Below are 19,451 nucleotides of genomic sequence, written 5' to 3' on the forward strand. Positions count from 1 at the left end.
TGATGTTGGCAGTTGTTCTGTAAGGTTTGTCTATAGCTGCCTTGATTTCTTTCTTTGCTTATCATGTGTACTTTGGATGAAGGATTTTTGCAAAGGAAACACCACATTTGTCCATATCTCTCACTCCTGGGTTAGTGGTTCCACAGGCAAAAATACTGTCAACACAACCTGTACTCATCTTATTAATGTGAATTATTTTCCTACGCAGCATTGTCAGTCTTCTGACTGCGGTAAATGCAGTGCTTGTAAGGATATGGTGAAATTTGGAGGCTCTGGAAGAAGCAAGCAAGCCTGCGTCACCAGAAAGTAAGCTTGGCATTCAACAATTACCAATATGTTGCAAAAATTTGACATTGGATTGTGGACTTTCCTCCAAGACATGATGAATGTAGCATTTCAGAGATTAAGAAGTCGGAAAAATCCACAAAAAATGTTTTATCAGTACCTACCAGTAGAGCTGATTTCTAACAATGTGGCAGTACCATTGTTAGTGTGCGAACATAAACTGTCCGAAATTTTTGACAAGACTTTCAGAATCTGCTCTTACAGAAATGGCAAATTTGTACTTTTTTACTGCCAAAGTTATGATTAAAACCATCTAGCACTGTACACAGTAGTTATCCAACAACAAGCCACAGCACAAATCAGAAATCAAAAAATAATTTGAGTTTCTCTGGTAGTGGCCAATGTTGTGTGATGCTGTAGTTACCATATTTATCCTTGAACTGCCCATACATGGGTAAGCAACCACTCCAGAATTTCAATGGGTTTCAAATTGAGGGAATGCTCACACAATCGCTAACCCAGAATTTTCAGGTTTTTTTATTGCAAACTGAAGGTAATTCATGGCATAAGTGTTTGTATTAGAAAGATACAAAGATTGTTTCTTTAAATGACCTTCATTTTCCATTTTTAGCTACTATAGACTATAGTCTATAGAAGCTATTGGGATGGGTATGCGTCCGGCGTCAGTCTGTATTTATGTATGTATGTATGTCCGTTTGTGAGGCGTCCGTCCACTCAAATATCTTGTGAACCGCGGTACTTACTGATTTGATATTTGTTGTGTAGATGAAAAATATGATTTTGAGAAACTATTTTTTTTAATTTTTTGATATTGTTGAAAATAGGCAAATTAATGCCAAAAAAGGTGTTTTTGGTAAAAAATCTTCTTCTTCATAACCGCTGGTCAGACAGCTTTGTTATTTGGTATACAGGTCCCTAGGGATAACCCAACTTAGATTTGTTCAAATTGTGATGAAATATGCAAATGTGTATTTTTAAGGAATGTTTTTGTCATTTTTGGTCAAAATTTGACTTACATTGTATGGAATTCTTGTACTGTATAAACCCTATCAATTCACCCAGAAAAAAATAATTAATATGATTTTAAATAATTGAATTAATTAGGAAATCATCAAAGCCAAAATAATTTTAGTGTGGAATTATCAGAAAGTTCAACTATTTTTGACAGTTCATAGTGAAATGCTTACCATCTTGGAGGATTAAAACATGTAAAGGCAACTTTCCTGAGTCCCAACTTTGATATATTCTGAACCACCATTTATGTTATCTAAAAGAAATTGCTCATAATAGTTTGTCATGATAGGGTGGTCAAATAAATAGAGATAGAGAAAGTTCTAATTTCCATTTATGGTTGACTTGGTAAGGATAAAATAAGATTACTTTTTTAGGAAAAAAATAGAGTGGTCAATTAAAAGAGAGGTCAAAGTGATGGGGTTTTTATGGTAACAGTCGCGACGCAGCTCCGCGATTTGGCGGTTAATTTGAACTGCGCACTTTTTCTGCGCAGGTTGCCAGGATTGCTCATGGCGGATTGAGCTGTACGATCATATAAGTGGTATGAGTTAGGAATCATTGGCATTCTCGAACATCTGTTAATCTGTCTGTCTAATTCAGGCAGTGTGTATTAAAGGAAGACGTTGCCTTTGTGTGGACGATTGCATGATATATGTACATACGACATCGACCTATTTTATATGTCTACGAATGTAATACGTTGATTTCCAGCTACTCGTTACGTACCGATTCTTTTCGAAATTGGCAAAACCATCCTAGACAGCGATTTACCTAACCATTAACAGAAATGTCTTTTATCATCCTTGTGCTACGAAATTGTGGAAGATGGAACCGGTACATCCATTAAGACTTGTAAAATTTTGCAGTAAAACTCTGCCTGTACGGTGACTGGTTTCACCCATAGAGCTGCAGGGCGTGTGGACGGAGATGTTGGCGACAGTTGATTTAGCAGCCAGCGCTCCGTTTTCCATATCGGCGATTGTTCCTCTTTAGGCCCCTAAATTCCAAAATTTTCTTGCCAGACCGGGTTCGGACCTTATTTCACACCTACTCGCCAAAGGATGTCCCGATGTTTGTTATTTTCGCTGATAAAACTCGTATTTCGATTGACATGTGGTACACCCGCCGTGTTCAGCTGTGTTGCCACGTCCATGCTTAATATTGTCTTTTTATGAGCCACAAAGGTGAAAAATCTTGTAATTGTTAGATTCAGACCATAAAGCAGATCATAAAGCAGCACGATTTCAAAAATAGTGTGCGACCTTCATCTGAGTTTGTTCAGCACAAATCCGAAGTAAGGTAAGATTTGATCTTGTGATCATTGAGGGCGCTTCTAGGCTGCATCGGTAGGTGAACTGAGTGCGGGAACTGTTTTGACGAATTGGCATAGCCGTCCTAGAAAAAGAATGCGGTAAGGAAGTGGATTATTTGGTCAAAACATAATCTGTCATGGGTTCAGTGCATTTTCGACTCTGGACACAAACGTTTTGCTGCTTTTTACGGTCGATGAATAGATTATATCGCATCGATACGATCGCGAGTTGTCTCCCATGCCTGCTGATTTTAGGGGGTTCTTGATGAGGTAACCATTGATTTGACCAATGTAGTTATTTATAATGTTCTGTTTTCGGACTGTGTTGATTTAGAACGCGAAATGAAATCATTTAAGGTGAAAAATTCCACGACAAACGAGGACATGTTGAGTGCGAAAATGGCCGCCATATATTTGAATTTAATGTATGCAGACCCCCCACGAACCGCAAATGGATTCTATTGTTCTCGCGGAGCTGCGTCGCGACTGGTAAAGCTGGGCTGTAAGATTCCTCATGCGCTATTTATAGCACTTATGCAATCTGTGTAAACAGTGCAATGAAAGTGTAACATGATTCCTTATGCTTTTGATGACCTTGAACTTCTTAAGTTTCAAACATTTGTCTCTTCAGTGTGCTTTCTCTGAGTACGTACAGTCTCAACTTATTCAACAGAACTTACTTACAATGTTAATTTGAAAGTTAAAATGTGCTTGGTTAATAGGATGAAAATACTGATATTAAAAGATAACCTGCTCAAGATTCTTTATAACCTGACAGATGTGCTGTTTTTTTATGACGTAAATCTTGATTTAAGCAAGTCTTGTTTACTTTAATTAGAATGTAATTAACTCTCGTTTATTTGCTATTATAGACTAATATAGTCTGATGAAATATGCAAATCTGTATTTTTACGGAATTATTTTCCATTTTTGGTCAGGCCATCCTGAAATGAGCTATCAAAGATATCCACCTTCTTCATCAATACATGTGTCACAAAAGGTTATTCTCTACATAACACAGCAGAGCTCTGTCAACTGTTGAGTCGCTTGTTTTTTCAAAGCCGCTGGTCAGACAGCTTTAATATTTGGTTTACAAGTCCCTAGGATGACCTTAGTGAGATAATTTCATACAGTCAGGAAATACTTAATTTTGTATCCATGTCTATAGTAGCTTCAGGGACTTTGGCCCTATGTTTATCATAAGGTCAGAAAAATATAGAAATGAAAGTTACGACACCTGGTAGTGTGTCAGTGACAACAGGTTAAGACCGAAGTCATTTGCATAACAATAGTCAACTGTGTTCTCTTTTTAACATGTCAGGTTAGGATGCGGGTAAGCGCCCATCCAAATTTAAAAAAAAAAATGACATACTCTGGACTCTGAGCCCTTACACAGATAAATATGGCAGTAACCATCCTACAATCAGGATCAGTGTTGTATATCGCAATAAGCTTTAATTCCAGATTTCATATTGTGTTGTATTTTAGAATGACCATGCAAATATACAGATGAAATTTTCAATTGGTTCAGAAAGGAACTGAAAGAAAATGTATCCATAGATATAGACATTACAGTACTTAGGAAATTTACGAAAAACGCATTTTGTTGAATTACAGATGTCCAAATATGACTGTTAGAGAAGCAGATGATGATGAACAGTATGACGATGATGACTATATTGATCTGAGGAGAGAACAGAAAAATCGAATTCTAAAATATACCAAGAAAATGTCAAAATCTACCAAGCAGGGCAAAGTTGCGGTAAGCTTCATGAAACGTTTGAAATTAGATTTACTATGTTGGAGAAAGGATTATGACTTAATTATTGTAAAAGAGTACTGCAATTTACCATTCAAATTACAAAAGTTGTCAAGTCAAGAATGAAAGTCCATGGAATTGATCCTTCAGTAGGAATGAGTTTCCTTCACGGACCGTGTTGTGTGATATTGCAGGGTAAACTGGAATGGGTTGGAAAGCCAATCATAGAAGAAAATAAGAAGAAGTACTATGAATCTGTCCTTTTGAACGGAGAGAAGGTAAGATGACTAATTTTGATAGACTTTCATGTGATGATGTGACAAAGCATGTGTCTTTTTACTGTGGATGGTTTCTGAGTTCTCTTCAAAGGTCTTCATGTCAGCTCTATACAAGTTCAAAGACAACTTTCTTGGGTCGGTGACATTTCAGTTAAGGTTAGAGGACACCCAAAGACGCTATGAAATTTATTTTTGAGGTGAAAACCCAAAATCACTGATTTTACTGATGTTGATGGAGTTAAAAACTTCGGAAAGATTATATGGATATTGCTATATTATACGTTGAAGGATGTCACCAAGTCACTGTGTTGTTTACATATCCCTCTCTGTGTCATAGATATCTTTGGATGACAGTGTTATGGTAAGCCCTGAGGATCCCAGCAAACCGGTGTTTTTGGCCAGAATTGTGTACATGTGGGAAGACAGAAACAAAGATAAAATGTTCCATGCACGTTGGTTCTGGTAAGATACAGATCAGATCATTGTAACCCTATGATCCCTCATACAGTAGGATTTCTATGTCTTTTAACCCTGGCTGGACAATTTTTTTGATAGGGCAAATAAAATATTAAAGTTGCTTTTGTTCGGGCGGCAAAAGTTATCAACAATTTATATAAATTATTTGATACTCTGTAATGTGAAGATCTCATTTCGTCTTACAGTATTTGGTTATTTGAAAGGTTGTCCACTTTCAGATCTATTCTGACAATAAAGACAAGATTTTGATGATACCCAAATAACATTCTATAAATGCAGTTTTGTAAAAGACAACCCCGACATTCTCACACAGTATCATTTGAGAAAATGATATCACTTTGAATTAAGTGCCAAATATACAAACCATGAACTTTCCATTGTGAATAACATCTTTTCTGAAAAAATGTCTGTATGCCAATGGCATATCCACCAGCTGAATCATCATTTCCATTAACTTCAAAAGTCACTATGGGAAAGGTTTTCCTCATATGGATAAACATTTGTGTTGTCATATCTTCAAGACACTGTGTTCTGCTGAGTGCGTTTAGTGCATGCTTTTAGTATTCTCTATCATAAGAGGAAATTTTGTCAGTTGTGGCTTGTGTTGTTTGATTTTCAACTACTGTGCTTAGTTAAGTACCGTTTAAAGGTATATTGTCACCTGTTCCAATTTTGCCACAGTTACCATGGAAAGGGAAAATCTAACCAATCACAGATTTTAAGCGGGTGGCCACTTTATAAAAACAGTGCCCTCACACAGCCATTTTGAATACCAAGGAACGCCCCTTGGACCATATATGGACATATTTAGATTACAGGAGACTGTATACCTTTGATTTCCTTGTTTTTCAGTCGTGGTTCTGATACCTTACTTGGAGAGACCTCTGACCCGTTAGAGTTGTTCACAGTGAATGAGTGTGAAGATACCTCATTGGATTACGTCATCTCCAGATGCAAGGTGTGCAAATCAATGCAATATGTAGATGTGAAGAAATGTATAATTGTGTTCATGAGCATAGATGAGCATATATTAATGAGTATTGGGATTTCTAAAAATTCTGTCTGGCGTGTTTGATTTTGTATGTAGTGAAACATAAATCATGATCTGGGTAATTGTACAATTTTGATCTCATACCGATGGTTGACCCTCTTAAGTTACTGCTGAAATTCGAAGCATGCTAATTAGAAAAAAAAATTGATAAATTGAAAATTTTCACGCGGACCAAAAACTGGTAGAGGGAGCTGTTTGTTAAATCACAATGTAATTACAAAAGTGTGTAACATTGTGTTTTGTAACACACCTTTTCCAAACTCTTGTTGTGATTCGTTAATTTACGGTCACATGATATGCAACATTTTGATGCAGATGGATGCAAAGAGCAAGTAATCAGAGCAAGTCAACAGTCCAGAACAACTGTTGACTTGGGAAGTTTGAAAGTACTTTCTATGCATGCGTACATTCTAGAGTGCATAAGAAAATGACAGTGTCGTCTGCAACTGAGATGAGTGATGATAGCTGAGGAACTTCTTGATTTTTCGGTGAGAAAATTGGATGGATGTGTAATGACATATTGACTGGCCATATTCGGATAACAGCATACGTCGTTTTTCCCTCGGTCTCAGTCTCCAAAAACAAGTTTTCCTCAGCCTGCGGCCTCGTGAAACATTGTTTGGAGCATCTCTCAAGCCATCGAACAACGTAGGCTGTTGCCGTCATGGTCAGTCAATGTGTGTAAAATGAATGCTGATATTGGAAATATAAATAGCTCTTCATGCAGGTGTGTTCTTAATCAACCTGGCCATCATTTGTGTATTTCAGATCACCTACAAAGAAGCACCAAGTGATTGGGCAATGCAGGGAGGTAGAGAAGAATTCAATGATGAGAACATGGGAGACGACGGCAAAACATTCTTTTATCAGAAACATTACGATCCCGACTGTGCTAGATTTGAGGACATTCCGGTTGAAGAAAAACCCCAAGATACACCAAATCACCTGTTCTGCAGCAGCTGCCAGAGCCTTGAAGAAATCAGACGGGTAAAGTTCTAATAACTTTTCACAAACTTAAATTTTACCCCAGCAAAACTTTTCACACAAACTGCAACACTGTCATGGACAATTGTTCCAAAATCAGTGGGTTTGACCTGTTTCACCCTATGGACTGTAAACAGGTCCTCTGTCACGGTTGATAACAATAGGTTTTGGTTAAACCATTGTGGTAAAAGGGTCCGAAGCTCAAAACAATTTGAAGTCACTGTGGTAAACAATATATTTTACATTGCAGAATTAAACGGCCTTATTTAAGCAATTGATTGACATTGAATTGATTCAAGTAGTTTTAACTGCAAGTGAGTGTTTGTTTGGGCCTCGTTTTTGTGAAATTCTAACTTTGTAGTTGTGAATAACCCCTTGGGAGTAAGATGATAACTAGAAAGTAACAAAGAGTTTCTGTTGTAGGATCTTGTGAGTTCTAATTGCAGTGAAATGGTTAAATATTGACAGAGATGTGATTGTAAAAGATCTGATTCATTTTATTGTCATCTCAATGGATTATGAAAAAAGCTGGAAATTCATCGTGTTTTTTTCTGCTTCATTTTTGCGTATTTTATATTTCACAGAAAGAGACTCCGAGAGTGTCAGATTGATTGCAGGTTGACAGCACAAATAATAACATAGTCCATTACAGGTAGGCGTGCCATCAGATTCACAGGAGGAATTGGTCACAAATGAATGAAATTCTTGCTTGGAAAAATTGTGATCTTTTTTATATTTTGATTGTTGCCTCTTGGCAAGCTGTTTGATTGACTTTGTTGATATAGATGTTGAAAGTACATAATTATGAAAATGTATTGTGAAGACATGGTGCCACAGTGAGACAGTAAAAGACCACAGTACAGTGCCCCCACAGCTATTTTGCTAATTTTTTTCAAAAACATCTGCAAATCACATTTGTATAACTCAAAGACTTTTAGCTTGCAAAAGGACGATATGTCAACAAGAGAATCTAAACAATCGTGCAATCAAATTTCAAATGCATATTTGTTGATATTTATTCTGAATGACATTTTCACCGTTTCATAATTTCCATCGGTATTGTGAGTGAGAATGGAACAGACTACAAGATATGACATTTTTACTATTTCTTTGTTTATATCAGTATTGTGAGCAAGGATGGAACAGACTACAAGGTAGGAGATGGTTGCTATCTTCTACCCGGAGCATACAACTTTATTGTAAAACCAGCACCACCACCCAAGAGAGCTCAGAGAAAAGACAATGCAGTGAGTAAAATTTTTCGGTTTAAAGCCCCATAAAGCCACATCGGTATCGTGAATATTTGTTTGAATACATAACAGCAAATAGTACATGTTTGTTCTCAAATTCTTTCTTGGTTAACTTGAGCATAAATGTTCACCATGTTTATTTTAGCTGAACACTGGATAGAGGCAACTACTTTTCACATCTTTTATTTAACCTGCAATTTTGGATCAAAAATTTTCACATCAATGAGTAAAATAAAGGCAAACAGACCTGCAATCATCATCTTCTATACTGCCCACCTATCTAGCACAATTTGTGGCTCTGTCACACCTTGACGATTTAGCCAGCGTATGCCAACGTATGAAAAATTTGGCAAATACGCTGGGAATGCGTCAAACACGTTATGGGTAAATTTTGTATAAGTTAAGAGCATGCTGAAGCACGCTGGTATACGTTGAAGTACGGCAAGGTTGTCGAAAACTTTTGTGCAGGCACAAAACTTTCTGACGTATACCAGCGTGTGGCTCATACGTCCAGCACACATAGGCTGTAAGTTGTAGGTAGGTTATGCGCTTGTTGATGTTAATATGATGAGCAGCTGAATGAGAGTGACAAAGTAAAATCGACTCTTAATGAAGCCTCTGCAGAATTATGATCTTCATTATTCAAACATTGTAAATGGATTCCTTTACTGATTTCTGTTTTCAACCTTGTATATCAGGATGAGGATCTGTATCCGGAACTATATCGCAAGAGTTCCGAGTACATCCGGGGGAGTAACGAAGAATGTCCGGATCCTTTCCTCATTGGTAGAATTGTGGACATATTCACTAAGAAGAGTCCAAATAAATTGGTTGAGGAAATTAAACTGAAGGTAGTGAAGCTTTACCGACCAGAGAACACACACAAGGGATTCGCTGCTAGCTACAGAGCAGACTTGAATCTTCTATACTGGAGTTATGAAGGTAAGGTATCCAACATTCATTGTAGCTCAGAGATTCCAAACTTTTCCATGATTGTGTTTAGGTAGGCTTGTTCTTGTTGGATGGACAAGTAACATTTTTATTCTCATGGATAGGTTCAGTGCATACTTACTCTTTTTCTGTGACATTTTAGAATACATTGTGCTGGTTTCATTGTATCTTTGCATCACATCATTTCAGATCACATCTGTAGAGCCAAGGAATGTAAATAACCTTATAGAATACTTTCCTCAGTGAAAAGAGAGATTTGTAAAAACATGGCTGATTCCTTACGACATCACAGAATTCCATCATTTATTTGCAAAAATTCAATATTTGTTCAACAATTTTGATGGCACTTTCCAAAATTACGTAGATAGGAATGATGAAATTAAAACTTTGTTACCATCAATGTTCTGATTGAAACTACAAAAATCACAGATCAAAGGATCAACCAAAATCTGTATAGATGTGAATACAGGTGCACAGTGTCAAATTCTGTCACATACGCATTTCTGCATCTGGTAACAAAGTTACAATCACGATCACAAAATTATTGAAACATTTATACCCCATTGTTTCAAGAATTCTACATCACTTTTTATTTTAAATGTTTAAAGGACACTTCTTGCATTCATGTTTGTGAAATTTTTGTTGTGTTCTACAGAGGCCGATGTCAGTGCGTATGACTTGCAGGGAAAATGTACAGTGGAATATGGAGACGATTTAAACCAGTCCATTGAAGAGTACAGCAGTAAGGAACCTGACAGGTTCTATTTCTTGGAGGTGAGTAAGGCTCTCTTGCCCTCCAAAATTATAGATGAAGAGGTCATGAAAAATATAAGCTTTAACCCTTTCACCCCATTTTCCTAGTGTATGGGTCCACCCACCCTATTGAAAATAATAGGGATGTTCCAAAGTCTGGTTGTGAAAGGGTTAAGTTTGAATATGAAGACATAATGGTTTACAAACTTATGTCATGGCTTTAAAATACTAAACTTGGCCATAGCTCCACATTTTCCTCAATTAAAGATGCTATGACCTAGATCCCTCATTGCAATTAATTTAAACAAATTATGATTGATTCTACTGATTGATGAAGAAGCATTGTATCATATTATGTAATTCAGTGCAAATAAAACTAAAATGTAATATTTTCAGCAAATAAAATTGGAATGTTCTTTATAATCTTCATGCAAACCTCACTGCAGCAGGATTTTTAAATCTCTCTTAATTTATGCTGTAACTTGGAATAAATCCTCCTTTCACGATTTCTATACACTGCTTTTGTTCTTATTCATTATCATACAGGCATACGACAATAAGACCAAAACCTTTGATGATGTGCCTAGCTCAGCCAGAACAGCAGGTAGAAAGGTGAGAATTAAAAATCGTATGAAAAAATATCTGTTATAACAACGTAGTCGCAAATAGTTTGAAACAATTTAAGTTGTTGTGGTTGTGTAGCTATTATGTATCTTTATCTCAAGACCTTTCTTCGCAGTATGGGTGTCTGTCCGGTGGGTTGATAAAAACATTGCTAGACTGAAGATCGCTGAACAATTTTACCAATCAATATAATTCTAGGGGGTCAAGTTGTACCAATCAATATAATACTAGGGGGTCAAGATGCTTCGCAAAGCTTGGGCCCTAAGCAAACCCAACTGTTTTCATAACAAAGATTTTCCGCTGTGTTGTTGATTTTAACTTGCTTCTTAAGTTGGACAAATATCACTGAAGATTCTGTGAGTGTATTAGAATTGAACTATACTTTAAACTAAAATTTCAAAGAGAAGACGTTATCACAGAGACCAAATAATTTAAAAACATGACATTCAAGGATTTCGATCTCAGCCCTTAATGGTCCAGGAAAGTAAGATAGTTTCAAGTTTTCAGTACCATATTTTTTGATATTCCATTGCAGGGAAAAGGCAAGGGTAAAGGAAAGGGCAAAGGGAAGGGAAAATCACCGATGAAGCAATCAACCACTCAGGATCAGATGGATGCCTTTGAATTCAGGAAACTCCGGTCTCTGGATGTCTTTGCTGGATGTGGTGGTAAGAACTCTGCACAATACTCACTCCAAGAGTTCAACATTTTCAGATTGACCAATATTATTTAGAATGGAGCTTCCGCAATTTCTGTAGCTTTGTAAGGTTTTCATATCAACCAAGCAAAGCACGCTGGGATATGGACAACCTTTAATTTGTGCATACCTTATAACTGCAAAGATAGGCATTAGGATCAAACTTGGTATTGCAAGTTTTAATGGTCTTTGTTAAGAGAATGGATGACGATTGTGTTGAGGAAAGTTTTAGCAGATGTGGAAGTCTTCCAACACATTATACTACAGCCCAGACCAGGATCTCGCTTTGAAGAGGACAGACTGTATTCAGCTACAAAGATACACTGCCTGTGCACTCCAAAAGAACGCTTACAGGACTTGTTGTAGTTGTGAAACTAGCTTTCAAGTCTGACACATAACAGTACATGTCACTGTGTCCACCAACTTGTAATATGTCTTCACAGTTCTGTTTAATTTTAGGATTTCTAGAAATTGTTATGAGTAAGTCCCACACAAATACAATACGATGGTGTTCAATCAGGGTCGAACCCACAACGCACGGTACCCAATCACCTAGCAGCAGAGGCGGCAAACAGAACCGCCCGGCTAAATCCCCAATCTCAAAAAGATTGGTTCAATAACCAAGCTAAGGATGTTGCAATTCTGACTGTGTGAAATTTTCTTTTAGGTTGACAAGAACACGTTTGTGTCAGACTTGTTGAGTTGGCACTGCTATGTCTTTGCCGATTATTGTCAAATCAGAAAATTTTCACACATTGTTTGATGTGTCAACTAGGTTTGTCTGAAGGATTCCATCAAGCTGGTCTTGCAGAGACAAGATGGGCCATTGAGAAAGAAGAATCCGCTGCCAAGGCTTTCAAATTGAACAATTCAGGCGCCACAGTGTTCACAGATGATTGTAACACACTGCTGAGACTAGTCATGGATGTGAGTATTCACCCTGCTTATCAACTTGACCACCCCCATTTTTTGCCAAATACTGGAATGATCCTGTGTCCTTCTGACAAGACAGTCATATTGCAGAGATATCTTGGTGATGATCTGTCAGATTCTAACAAAAATTTGATGAAATTTTCATCTTAAAGGCTACAGTTTGCTTTGCTGTTATTGTTTTATTAGATGTACATGTATTGACTGAAATGGTTAATTTAGCCCTGTACAAGAAAGAAATGAATTGCCAAATTATGGCAGAAAGCGTTCTTCAAAGGCTAATATTGTGCTGTACAGTACAAGATAAAATATACAAATTGTGTCTTGTAGGGTGAAGCTACAAACTCTGTTGGCCAGAAGTTACCACAGAAAGGTGAAGTTGAGTTGTTATGTGGTGGTCCACCATGCCAGGGTTTCAGTGGCATGAATAGATTTAACTCAAGGGAATATTCCAAGTTCAAGGTGAGCTTATGTCTCCTCCATGTAGAAACCAACCAACTTTTCATATTTTTTGAAACCTTTTTTCCTTTCTTCTAAAGTTGGTAATTCCGTGTTAGATACAAACCAATGCACAGGCTTATGGGAAATCAAGACCATGGTAGTTTCAAATACGATTTGTATTTATGATTTGTGTTTTAGAATTTTTTTTGTAACAGCCAATGGCATTGTGTGAAAATCGTAGACTCAGAGACTGTGTTTTGTGGTAGAGTTCATCTTTGAAATCAAACCATGGCCTATTCATACATGTATCCATGGCTAGATTGAAGACATTTTGATGATAGGTTCTTGTGATTTTTAGGAAATGTATTTACAAATGGCCTTTCATAAGAAATATCATAGTTTGTCTCCTATAGACTTGTGATACTTGGTTGGTAGTCAAAGGCAATAAATGTATGTCTTTGAATTATAGGCCAGTGTTTTTGACTTGCAATTTAAATATTGTATTGATTCTCTCCTTGTTTCAGAACTCACTTGTGGTTTCCTACCTCAGCTACTGTGATTACTACAGACCTGACTTTTTCTTGTTGGAAAATGTGCGAAACTTTGTGTCGTACAAGAAAAATATGGTTTTGAAGTTGACGCTCCGATCTCTTCTCAGTATGGGTTATCAGGTACGGTATAACAAGGATTTAGAGTGAAAAAGACCAATTGTAGCATGCAAAGGTGGGGGCAGTGAATCAACTGTTGGGTCAAAGAGAGGTCACATCAGAGTGTTGTATTGACCCCAGTATCAGCTTTCAGAAATCTATGGCATTATGATTTTTATCCTTTGGCAAGCCTGTACCAAAGTCAAGTTACTGCTCTGAAAATTACGGTGATATTTCAAGTAACTGAGTTCTGCTCTCATTTGAAGGAGAGAATGCAGCACATAAACATTGCAACTTATTTACCCTGCTCAGCCCTTTGGACCATGCGTTAGCCTTGGTCACAACCGATCAATAAAAATTTTGATGTTTCATTCTCATTTCAAGGAAATCATATTGTCATCATCATGTGTATCTTAGTTTTTGAAAATATTGTTGTACCAGAGTGTATATATAAAGTACATGTGTATTATCATTTTCAGATTGAAACTTTATGTACTGAAACGTTCATTTTAAAATGTCTAACTTGACTGTTTTTCAGTGCACGTTCGGCATAGTTCAGGCTGGTCAGTATGGCGTGGCACAGACACGTAGGAGAGCCATCATCATAGCAGCTGCTCCAGGACAGAAACTACCGTACTATCCTGAACCAACTCATGTATTTTCACCCAGAGCATGTCAGCTCAGTGTTATGGTTGATGAGAAAAAGGTAAGATTTGGAGTAAAACAGAAGACCTTTGACCTCTACACATGTACATTTTGTAAGGTAGCATTGCCAAAGTTTGAACTAACCATATAACTCCTTCAGAAGTCCTCAAGAGGGCGCTCTTTTAATAATAATAATAATAATAAATATAGCTGCAAAGCAGCAATCACCGGGTTTCGAGACATGTCGGTCAACAGGGGCAATAGAGAAATACATATGCAAAAAGATGGGAGGCTATGGTAGTATTTGTGAAATCGAGGTCAAAAGTAGTCGAGGTGATGTGACATTTTGTTAAAAGAATTCAATATCATAGTTATCCCTTTATACCAAAAATCAGACCTCTAGCTCTATCACCTTAGCCTAGAATTAGATATGTGCATAATTAATGAGGTCTTGTCATGTGACATATTGACAATTGATTTCTATCCCATAGTACTCCCTGTGTACCAAAATTCGGATCTCTAGCCCTATTGGTTAGCCTAGAATTAGATATGCGCATAATTAATGAGGTCTGGTCACGTGACATATTTGCAATAGATTTCTATCCCATAGTAGTCCCTGTGTACCAAAATTCGGATCTCTAGCCCTATTGGTTAGCCTAGAATTAGATATGCACATAATTAATGAGGTCTGGTCACGTGACATATTTGCAATAGATTTCTATCCCATAGTAGTCCCTGTGTACCAAAATTCGGATCTCTAGCCCTATTGGTTAGCCTAGAATTAGATATGCGCATAATTAATGAGGTCTGGTCACGTGACATATTTGCAATAGATTTCTATCCCATAGTAGTCCCTGTGTACCAAAATTCGGATCTCTAGCCCTATTGGTTAGCCTAGAATTAGATATGCGCATAATTAATGAGGTTTGGTCACGTGACATATTTGCAATAGATTTCTATCACATAGTAGTCCCTGTGTACCAAAATTCGGATCTCTAGCCCTATTGGTTAGCCTAGAATTAGATATGCGCATAATTAATGAGGTCTGGTCACGTGACATATTTGCAATAGATTTCTATCCCATAGTAGTCCCTGTGTACCAAAATTCGGATCTCTAGCCCTATTGGTTAGCCTAGAATTAGATATGCGCATAATTAATGAGGTCTGGTCACGTGACATATTTGCAATAGATTTCTATCCCATAGTAGTCCCTGTGTACCAAAATTCGGATCTCTAGCCCTATTGGTAAGCCTAGAATTAGATATGCGCATAATTAGTGAGGTCTGGTCACGTGACATATTTGCAATAGATTTCTATCCCATAGTAGTCCATGTGTACCAAAATTCGAATCTCTAGCCCTATTGGTTAGCCTAGAATTAGATATGCACATAATTAATGAGGTCAAGGTCACGTGACCTGACTCAAACTATTTCGGTGAACATTAACAGCCAATGATCGTCTATGTCGAAAAAGAACCAGACTCCTAGCTCTATTGACTAGCCTGTAATGGGCATTTGTAAATCTACAGGGGAGGTCAAAGGTCATTGAAAAATGTGAAAAATAATACTTTAAAAATCTTCTTCTCAAAATCGGCAGGGCCTATGACCTTGAAATTTGGCATGAAGGAGCCTAGCCCTATGGTCTACAAAAATGTCTGACAGAATTTTGATTGGTTTATTTTTATGCAAATTAAGCCAAGTTGAAAGTTTAATTTCAATATGGCTGCCAGGTCACGTGACCCATTGTTATGATCATGTGATCAAAAAATTACTTGTGAGGAGTTTTACCTATGTGCCAAATTTGAAGTCTCTAGGTGCAACAGTGTTCGCGTGGCAGTTGCATTTAGAGGACGGAAGAAGAAGAAGAAGAAAAAGAATAATAATAATAATAATAATAATAATAAAAAACGGAACGATTACTAGAGGGTTTCGGACCCGTGGTCTCGAAACCCTAATAATTTATTTTTCTAAAGCGATTTCCATCAATAAAATATCAAACCGCTTTACAATAAAATACAAGATGAAAATACAATAATAATAAAAGTACCATAAAAATGCTCTGGTTAAAATACAACAAGTACATTAAAATACTCTGTTAAAAATACAAACTCTACAATGCAACATGATACGAACATCAAAACGATGACTTAATCATTATAGGACTTTCTGAAGAGATATGTTTTCAGAGATGTTTTAAAAGAGGCAACAGATGGTGACAATCTAATTTCTATTGGTAAGGCATTCCATAAAGTGGGAGCAGCATTAGAAAAAGAACGGTAACCAAAATGTTTCTGTTCCCAGTTCACCGGCTCCAAAATTGGTGTGAACGCTGAGCGTGTAAACCATTTAGGAACGTGAACTGTGATAAGATCAGAAAGATAAGCAGGTGCTTGATCATGCAAAATTTTATACACAAAAAGAAGGATTTTGAAATTAATTCTAGCATGGATAGGCAACCAGTGAAGCTCACGTCTCACTGGTGTGATGTGTTCATGCATTTTTGTGCGTGTAACTAGACGAGCAGCAGAATTTTGAAGTAACTGAAGTTTACAGAGGTATTTGTCTTCGATACCGAACAGCAAGCTGTTGCAGTAATTGAGACGTGATGTTACAAAAGCATGCACGAGTCTTTCAGTGTTTGAACGATCTAAAACATTTCTAATACGACCAATTCTATGTAGAGCGAACGATGCACACTGACATAATTTCAAAATTTGAGTACTCATATCTGCACAGCAATTTAAATAAACACCAAGATCACGAACAGATTTAGACGTAGTAACATCAGTGGTCCCTACTCGAAGAGATGACAGATCAACTGATTTCTTAAACTTTGAACAGAAGTGGATCACTTCTGTCTTAGCATCATTCAAAACCAACCGATTTTCAATCATCCATTGACGAATATCATCAATACAATGTTCAACTATGAATGCTGAGTCGACAGCACGCTCACATATCAGATACAACTGAGTATCATCTGCAAATAACATCAAATCCAGTGCATGTTTGATAATTATGTCTTCTAATGGTGCCGCGTACAGCGTGAAAAGTATTGGGCCCAGCCCACTTCCCTGAGGGACACCACAATCAAGATCACTTGGGGTTGACAATACACCATCAATACACACAGTCTGAGTTCTATCACATAGGTAGGACTGAAACCAAGCAAGTGCCTTGCCCGTAATGCCAAACCTGTGCTCTAAGCGATACAACAATACCATATGATTGATAGTGTCGAACGCAGCGGTCAAATCAAGTAGTGAAAGAATAACTTCTCTATGACTGTCAAGTGCACGTAAAATGTCATTTTGAACTCTCAGTAAGGCACTTTCTGTGCTATGATTATGTCTGTAGGCCGACTGGTATTTAGAATACAAAGAAAACTGACTAAAATACACATCAAGTTGGATTAAAACAACTCTCTCCAGAAATTTATGCTCAAATAACAGATTAGAAACAGGCCTATAATTGGATCAAACATTTGAGTCAAGACTGGGCTTTTTCAATAAAGGACGAACTAGAGCTTGCTTGTACATTTTAGGGACTGTACTCGAATGAAATGAGGCATTCACTATTTTGACTAAATCATGTATTACATTAGGAAGACACAGTTTCAACAGTTTAGTCGGAATAGGGTCTAGTGCACAAGACTTAGAATTCATGGCATCAATGATTTTAATAAGGCTGGCTTTAGTAACAGGAGTGAACTCGTTAAAAGAATACGGTAGTGACTCATTAACCTTTTCTAAGGCCAAGGACTTTGGAAATTGGTCCCTGAGCTTAGAAATTTTGTTTGAAAAGAAGTCTGAAAAAGACTGAGCCAATTGAGTTTTATCATCATGAATTGGTAAAACTGAAGCAGAGGATTTCTTTTCACCTATTAAATCGTCAACGATGCTAAATAGTTTAGTCTGATCAGCTGTTTCAATACGATTCCTGTGATAAGATGCAAGTGCTTCAGTACAGAGTCTATTATAGTTCGCACGTTTTGCCGTAAAGATCAATCTGTTTACTTCAAGCGGATTTTTCCTTTTAGCACCGGACACAAAACTGTGATCAATTTTCAATTCCCATTGCCAAGGTGTTGAAAGAGATCATATTCAAATACCAGGACCGAGCCTTTCTGCTTCTGAAGCAACAAAGTCATCACCAGAAATTTCTTATTTCGTGTAATTGTTTTATTTAGTATGATAAGGTAATAATTTTGGACTTTTCTCAATTTCTTACAGTTTGAATCAAATATTACCCGCACCACATCCGCTCCATATCGAACAATCACAGTACGAGATGCCATGTCTGATCTGCCAGAAATTCGTAACGGTCACAGCAAAACTGAAATCTCGTATGATAGGGAATCTCAGGCTTGCTACCAAAGAATGGTGAGTTGTTTGCAGCTAACTTGAAGCTCTTCAAAGCATTTATTCTGTTCAATGGACTATCTTACAGAAGTCTGTGTAACATTCTGATATTTTACATTATATGGCTGTCACTTCTTTCTTAGGACTGCTTGTCCTGCGTTTTCATATTTCAAATTCATGATATTGTCTTTGTGGTAACAGTGTCATTGTTGAGCTATTGTCAAGAAATGTACAGATTCATGTTACATTGAGAGTGATTCTGTTCAGTTTGCATCATAACCTTTTACATTGGTTTCTCAAAGTTTTTTTAGTTGTTGTGGAATACATGTTTCTTGCGAAAGAAAATCACATTGTTGAGAGTCATGCACGTAGTACGGCTGTCTGTTCAATTTTATTGCATTTCTTACTTCTGTAAATGCACTATTTGAGTACATGTCTTTTATGCAAGTTGGTAGAGTCCAGAGAATGCAAAAATATGAACCACATTAGCAAGCCTTATGTTCAGTTTTCTCAATTTAAATAACGACAGTGCTGAAATGACTTCATCATGCTATCAGTTCATCATGCTATCAATAATTTATGCATATGAAATATTTTTGTTTCAGATTCGAGGTCAGCAATATCAACCAATCTTGAGAGATCACATCTGTAAAGAAATGAGCGCCCTAATTGAAGGTCGTATACGTCACATTCCCTTAGCGCCAGGCTCTGATTGGAGAGATTTGCCAAATATTGCCATCAGACTCTCTGATGGTACAACATGTAAAAGATTGTAAGTGGAAAGACTATATTGGAGTAATTTACATGTCATGCTCCATACCATGCTCCATCAGATATAAGTATTCATAAATCCCCAAAACAAATATGTCAATGTATTCAGCGTCCAACAGTTAAAGGGGATTTTTTCTGATAATTGTAAATGACTTCCTTTGACGAATGTTTTTTACAATGACTGTCCTCAAGGTTTGAGTC

At 37.1% G+C, this 19,451-nt stretch overlaps 2 protein-coding genes across 2 annotated transcripts in view; one reads left to right on the forward strand and one right to left on the reverse strand.

The window, feature by feature from the left end:
- The window catches only part of LOC139152663 (E3 ubiquitin-protein ligase TRIM45-like), a 401,328-nt gene that overhangs the window by 352,219 nt on the left and 29,658 nt on the right, over positions 1-19,451 (reverse strand). The gene's annotated exons all lie outside the window — the stretch shown is intronic.
- Positions 1-19,451, forward strand: part of LOC139152657 (DNA (cytosine-5)-methyltransferase 1-like) — a 36,957-nt gene that overhangs the window by 14,634 nt on the left and 2,872 nt on the right. The window contains 18 exon segments of the mRNA XM_070725932.1: positions 209-306; positions 4,250-4,394; positions 4,586-4,669; positions 5,007-5,131; positions 5,999-6,104; positions 6,966-7,184; positions 7,766-7,833; positions 8,305-8,428; positions 9,130-9,373; positions 10,038-10,156; positions 10,682-10,747; positions 11,295-11,427; positions 12,232-12,383; positions 12,717-12,848; positions 13,352-13,498; positions 14,013-14,180; positions 18,351-18,500; positions 19,085-19,251. Of these exon segments, the coding sequence (XP_070582033.1) occupies positions 209-306; positions 4,250-4,394; positions 4,586-4,669; positions 5,007-5,131; positions 5,999-6,104; positions 6,966-7,184; positions 7,766-7,833; positions 8,305-8,428; positions 9,130-9,373; positions 10,038-10,156; positions 10,682-10,747; positions 11,295-11,427; positions 12,232-12,383; positions 12,717-12,848; positions 13,352-13,498; positions 14,013-14,180; positions 18,351-18,500; positions 19,085-19,251 (2,447 nt within the window).

The sequence above is a fragment of the Ptychodera flava genome, chromosome 16 (genome assembly GCF_041260155.1).
Source record: "Ptychodera flava strain L36383 chromosome 16, AS_Pfla_20210202, whole genome shotgun sequence".
Taxonomy (NCBI): Eukaryota; Metazoa; Hemichordata; class Enteropneusta; family Ptychoderidae; genus Ptychodera; species Ptychodera flava.